Genomic DNA, 6,788 nt, shown 5'->3' on the forward strand with positions numbered 1-6,788 from the left:
GCCTTCCTTTCTCCCCGACTAAAATTGATAGTGACGGGTTTGCTTGTTTTTGTCAAAACTAATGGCAGCCTTCTACAGAGTGAATGTGCATATTCAGGTTCTTGCATTTTAAGTTTGTGCCCATCATTCTATGTGACAATTACTGACTATTGTTGTTGATGGGTTTTATATACAGCAGAGCTTCCACAGCCTGGCAGCGGTGTGATCACAGTCACAGCACCAGCTAAACCCTCTCCACCAACCCCACCAAAGAGGATGACCCCCGTCACCAAGCGCCATTCCACAGATCCTTCCCCTCCCAGTCAGGTTCCAGAGTCTGTCACCACTGACCCAGCTGCTGCCCCTGCACCAGGGACCCCTGTTGTCCTTAGAGGAGATAACAGTGAGGACAAGACAAATGCAGCAGCTCCTCAGACCTCCACTGAGCCACCATCTTCACCACCCTCCCATATACCTCCATCTCCTCCCAGGGTTCAATCTCTTCAGCCACCCGGCACCACCTCCTCTGGTCCTGTGCCCACTATACAAGCCGACCCCCCCAGCCCAACCACAGAGCCTCCCAGCCAGCCTCCAGCCATCCCCCTACACATCCTGATCAAGAAAGCCCTGGCCAGCCCTGGCCCCATTCAGCCCAACCCAGATGGCTCCCAAAGGGCCCACTCGCTACTGTTTGAGACTCCTCCAGACATCTTCACTGAGGCGGGGGTCAACTCGCGTTACTCTCTCCCCGTCACCATCGAACCTCTTAGGCTGTAAGTGTCCCACATACTGTAAATTACATGCTTGCATAACGGATCATCATTGCTTTGGAAGCTGAGGATGAAGGGGAGCAGTTTGCCCTACTTTGCATTCCTTGATTTGAAGTTTTATTTGTTTCAGTTTTTCTTAAACTAAAGTGAAAGCCATCTTTACTTCAGTCCCTGAGGATTCAGCCCAGTACAGCTGAAGCATCAGAGACCAAATCAAACAGATAACTAGAGAAACTTAGTCAGCAACACATTTGAACATTGATCAATTGTTTAAGCATTTCTTTAAGAAGAAAAGGACTTGTAATTGTAAAGATTTGTGCACTTAATCCAGGCCCCGAGCATGGTTACGTCACCATGATGCAACTTTTTGTGATTGAGTTTTTGGTCTTTGTTAAGACGGATTACATTTACAGTGCACGTTACACATGTAGTGGCACAGACTAAAAGCATAGCACGTGCAGCGTGTAGCAAATGGGACTAAAATAGAGCTTTTTGGTAGAGCACATCATTCTACTGTTAGAAAACAAAATGAGGTTAAAATGAAGTTGGATTATGTTGGGCTTCACTGTTTTTACTCTTCTTTTTAGTTAATCCCTTCAGCAAGCAATTGAGCAAAACAAAACAGCTGCAAATTGCCTGCAGCTGTACATAACCGTGCTCGACTGAACACTGCCTTAGGACATGAGGCCACAGGAAGCCTTGAAGTGGTACACTTTATCTCACGACTGTTTCTGAGCTCCAGCTTTTTCAGCTCTCTCATAGCTGCTGTGTTTCTTTGTAGCCCAGAAGATGATGACTTTGACATTGAGGAGGAGATGCGGAAGCTTCACCCTCAGAGGCCTCCTCGTCAGCCTGAGCTAGAACCCCGCAGTAGGAGGGCTTTGATTGTAGACAGCAGAGTCAGTGTCATCCCAGAGGGCGTAGGCCCCGAGGACAGCGAAGAGGAGTCTGACTCTGATGGCCCTGTACTGTACAGAGAAGATGATGATGATGATGATGAAGAAGATGAGGAAGTCCCTACAAGTAAGTTGGCTATTAATCAGTTATTTGGGATGCCCTGATAGTTCAGCGGTTTAGACACTGGGTTTCTTCATTACAAAACATATGGCTCGAGTATTTGTTAAAAATGTTAATATAGAAAATGACTGGTGTTGTCCTATAAAAGTAACTGACACTGCTGGATTTCAGGTTTAGCATGAGCTAAAGAGTAGTCAGAATCGATCAAAGTTTGCTTCCATAAACTGACTTCGACAGTGGTGTGGTGGGTAGAGCAGTCGTCTCCCAACCAGAAGGTTGAAGGTTTGAATCTCGGTGCCGGCAGTCCACATGTCGAAGTGTCCTTGGGCAAGACACTGAAACCCCCCGTTGCCCCCAATGGTTAGATCCATCGGTTGAGGTGGCGCTGTAGATGGCTGCCATTGGTTCTGTACTGGAAACAAATTCCTTGTGTGTAACATACTTGGCCAATAAAGGTGATTATCCTTATCCTTAGCCTGTTTGTTAAATATATGGGTTGTATATATTACAGGTGGTCTGGCGAGCCGTGTGAAGAGGAAGGACACGTTGGCCTTGAAGCTGGAGAGAGAGGAGAGGAGCGCTCAGGAGAACCATGACAACACGAGCTGGCACAATACGGAGCAGTGGGTGGCATTGAGGAGCAAGATCAGCACCACGCTGACACGGTATGGGACTCCCATCGTATCACAAACTGGTGTGCCATCCTACTGTGAAAGTGGATGTAGCAAATCAGTGTCATCCACAAGATATTAAAGCTGCCATGCACTTAAATACATCCGTTATTTATAGTGTAGTCCATAATCTTTGAGAGGCTCTCTATCCCCCACCCAAGGACAAAACACTCATATGTGCTGTTTGCCAAGATAAAATAATATTTCTTGCAGATTGATCTGTGTTGGCCTTTAAAACAGTCAGTAAACATCATTTTCTGTCTTCAGGCGGCTCAGTCAGAGGCCAACAGCAGAAGAGCTGGAACAGAGGAACATCCTTCAAGGTAAGACTCTATCTCTCCCCCTTTCTTTATTCAGGTGTGCCCATTAACATTCCTCAGCAAAACAAGGTCAAACGGGAGACTTGTCATTCTCGTCATGTCAGTATTAGCCAATTGTCCACTTTTTTTTTTTTCTTGTTTCAGTTATGTTAATAGTCACTGAATACACGTTTGTAGTATTGATGGTGAGGCTGTTTTATTAAAGCTGCATTAAGTAACTTCTCCCTCTAATTTTTGACCATTAAGGGCGAAGTGAGAATCAAACTCAAGCAGTGACACTTCCTCTTTTTGTGAAATGTTTGTAAGATCTAGTATGATATTGGTGCTAAATGATGGATTACCTTCCTGACACTGATGATCATCAGCCTGCCCGGCTGTCAGACTGGTAAGAACGTTTTTAACAGAGTGTACTTGCACTCTGAGCACTGTAAAACTCAGCCAGGCTGGATCCCAGAACCACGTAAACATAATACTTCTCAGAATCCGTCAACATGTTTTGATTCAGAATTCATACCACCACAGTTCCCTGCTTGTCCTCAAATGACTGGGCCAAGACGAGGCTTGGCACCCGCACTATGTGGCACCTTGGGCAGAGTGGGGCAGTGATTATAAGAGTCCCATTACTGCAGTGTGCCGACAGAAGCTCAGGTGAAATCTACCTGACTGGCTGCAGTTTCTCCTCTCCTCTCATGGAATGTCTTTTCTTCTTGCAGCCAAGAATGAAGCGGATCGACGGTTAGAGAGGTCCGAGATCAAACGGAGGCTCACGAGAAAGGTCAGCATGCAATAAAGTAGCTGTACCACAGACTTGGCAATATGTCGGGATCATCATCATTTTTATAATGAAGTACAAACTGACACATGCCTTCGATATTCCTGTTGTTTCTACCATCAGCTGTCCCAGAGACCCACAGTGGCCGAACTCCAGGCCAGGAAGATCCTGCGTTTCCACGAGTATGTTGAGTGCACTGAGGCCCACGACTATGACCGGCGAGCAGATAAACCATGGACCAAACTCACTCCTGCAGACAAGGTAAGAGTCAACAACACATCAACACACATTTCACATCTCTCTTGTACTAACAGAGCACTTGTGCCTTATGTCTTGTTAGCAAGAGAAAGGCTAATCCCTGTGGATTTTTAACAGCGGCATCTTTGCTCAGCTCTGAGAGGATTTGCATTCTAAGCAGATTTACGATGAAGAGAATCCTAAAAACGTAATAGAGATTTTGCTTTATGGCTGAGTTAAGCCCTCTGAGATATGAGGTCCAGTGAAGCTCAACCTTAACATGAACATCACTGGCAGTTGAATTGAATAAGATTGATCATCTCATTACAATGGCACCTGTCATGGGGTGGGACATATTCGGCAGCAAGTGAACATTCAGTTCTTGAAGCAATGTGTTGGAAGCAGGAAAAACGTGCAAGCATAAAGTGTTGGTTCTTGTGGGGTGTTCCCAGTCTGTGGTCGGTACCTACCAAAAGTGGTCCAAGGAAGGACAACCAGTGAACAGGCAACAGGGTCATGATGCCCAAGGCTCACTGATGCATGCTGGGAGCGAAGGCTCACCTGACTGGTCTGACCTTTGTAATACAAAGTGCTGAAAAACCTGATGGGTGTCAGAACACAGTGTGTCACAACTTACTTCCTACGGACCAGTCAGAGAACCCATGCTGATGTCTACAATGGGAATGTGAGCATCAGAACTGGACCATGGATCAATGGGAGAAGGTGGCCTGGTCTGAAGAATCATGTTTTCTTTTACATCAGGTGGGCATTGTTGTGGAAAAATTCTCTTTTAAAGCTCAGTGAGTGTAAAAATAAATACTTAACATCAGTTCTGAAAGTTATTACATATTTATTCCTGCAGGAAGGAGGTTTCTCTGAACAGAGTGTCTAATACAGTCTGTTACAGGGAAGCTCAATGGACAGAGTGTGTGAGTCCTTCTTATACTCAGCCTACAACAAAGAAGACAGATGCTCAAACAGATAAGGGAAACAGGATACAATTCACATCAGGATACCAGCCCTTTGGTCCCAGGTCACATCTGGTTTGGCAACCAAAAGGCATACAAAGGTTTACGACCATGCAATAAATGGTCTGGGGGTCACAACCACACAAATAACTGCATACAGTGACATGAAAGCCACAGCTAAAGAACTTAAGGGGTGCTATTATTAAAAAAATTGCCACCACAGCATCCAGGTGCATGTGTGTGGCTTGCCTGGGGAAGACATGGCACCAGGAAGCACTATGGGAAGAAGCAAGTTAGTGGACGCAGGGTGATGCTCTGGACAGTGTTCTGCTGGGAAACCGCGGGACCTGGCATTCATGTCGATGCTACTGCGACACATACCACCTGCATAAACATTGATACAGACCAAGTGTGCCCCCTCATGGCAACAGTATTCACTGATGGCAGCAGCCTCTGTCAGCAGAATAAAGTGCCCTGCCACACTGCAGTGTTTAGGAATGTTTGAGAGACATGACAAGATAGAGGAGTTCATGGTGTTGCCTTGGACTCCAGATTCCACAGATCTCAATCCAATCAAGCATTTGTGGGATGTGCTAGACAAACAAGTCAGACCCATGGGAGCCCCACCTCGCAGGACTTAAAGGATCTGCTGCTGACAACTTGGTGCCAAATACAAAAATGGAATCCATCCCTCAGTGGCTCAGAGGCACAAGTGGGACCTACACAATATGGTGTGTGCAGGAACACAAATCATCTGTAAGCTAAAGGTGGCAGTGGCATGATTTTAAGTACATGCTCAAGTTGTCCTAAAAACGCACCAACTTTTTCAGTTTGTCTGGGTTTCTAGCATTAAGAAATGTAAATATACAGAGCTTTTATCAGACACACACCCATTCTCCAGCAGATACAGTAAAGCCATTCTCACTGAAGTGCTGTTTCTTTCATGTTTCCTCTTAGGCTGCCATCCGCAAGGAGCTCAATGAATTCAAGAGTTCAGAGATGGCGGTCCATGAAGACAGCAAAATCTATACCCGGTCAGCCTTGTACACAGCACCCATTAATAAATCACCTCACTGTTTTCCACTGTTTATTAGTTCTGTTTTCTCTATTTGTCTTTTATTATGCAGTAAAGTATCTATATAACTTTCCCTCCTTCCTTCTCCTCCAGGTTCCATCGGCCCTAGCTGTCCACGCTGACCAGTAAAGCACTTAGTCTGGGAGAGGTGAGGAGGTGCAAGCTCTTCTCCCTATTATGGACTGAAAATGTGGCTCAGTTGTTTTGTTTTTCTGATTGCCTGCTAACCTGCTTCAGCTGAAGACTGTTTTGTTTTGTTCAGCTGCTGCTGAAAAAAACATGAGCCTAGGTGAACGAAGCCACAAGTGAGTTCAGCCACAGCTGGTTCTCAGATTCCAGTGCTTACACTGTGGAGTTCAGGACAGGACCAGTTTGTTGGTGTGCCCATGTTGGAAGTGCCCAGTGCCAACACTAAAAGAGCGAGGACTCCCACCTCCACCCCTGTGCTGGAGTTTCAGAAAGAGTTGGATGGAACGGGAAGCTTAATTCACGCCGTTGCCCCCTCAGGAAACCACTCTCACCATGCCTTCACCTGCCTTCATAATGCATGTTTTCCCTTCCTTGCAGAACAGGAAGGCTGCACATAAAGAGAGCCTATGGTGGACCCTGTTAGCACTGTTGATGGTACCAACAAACTAATCTGAACTTTGTTGAGCACTGTTTATATGTGCTTGTTGGGTACTACAGATTTTTATTCAACGGTGTCACACAGCCTCAGCATTAATCCTCACATGACCTGTGTTCAAAGTGTGGAAGACTTTGATACAGCACTGTTTTTTTATTTAAACACCACATGTAGTTTCTTTTGAATCAACAAGTGAGCTCTGTGTGTAGACCTGCAGAGCACTGATTCTAGCTGAACATCCTAATGTGCATTTTACTGTATTGTCTTGATCATTGAAATGATTTTCATGGAACATATCACTAGATTGTCTTCTACTGAGGCACCTTATGTTCCTTAATTGAGCATGTAGACAAA

At 45.5% G+C, this 6,788-nt stretch overlaps 1 protein-coding gene across 7 annotated transcripts in view; it reads left to right on the forward strand.

The window, feature by feature from the left end:
• phactr4a (phosphatase and actin regulator 4a) overlaps positions 1–6,585 on the forward strand; it is a 30,861-nt gene extending 24,276 nt beyond the window's left edge. For 6 of the 7 annotated variants that reach the window (XM_020606409.1, XM_020606407.1, XM_020606405.1 and 3 more), the window contains 8 exons: positions 176–752; positions 1,531–1,772; positions 2,278–2,431; positions 2,705–2,760; positions 3,471–3,532; positions 3,653–3,790; positions 5,692–5,768; positions 5,903–6,585. In XM_020606409.1, the coding sequence (XP_020462065.1) occupies positions 176–752; positions 1,531–1,772; positions 2,278–2,431; positions 2,705–2,760; positions 3,471–3,532; positions 3,653–3,790; positions 5,692–5,768; positions 5,903–5,918 (1,322 nt within the window). In that variant the 3' untranslated portion in view covers positions 5,919–6,585. The remainder of the gene's footprint in view (positions 1–175; positions 753–1,530; positions 1,773–2,277; positions 2,432–2,704; positions 2,761–3,470; positions 3,533–3,652; positions 3,791–5,691; positions 5,769–5,902) is intronic. The other variant, XM_020606404.1, reaches the window with a different exon arrangement.
• The last annotated feature ends 203 nt before the right edge of the window (positions 6,586–6,788 follow it).

Source organism: Monopterus albus, unplaced genomic scaffold, assembly GCF_001952655.1.
Source record: "Monopterus albus unplaced genomic scaffold, M_albus_1.0 scaffold77.1, whole genome shotgun sequence".
Lineage (NCBI taxonomy): Eukaryota > Metazoa > Chordata > Actinopteri > Synbranchiformes > Synbranchidae > Monopterus > Monopterus albus.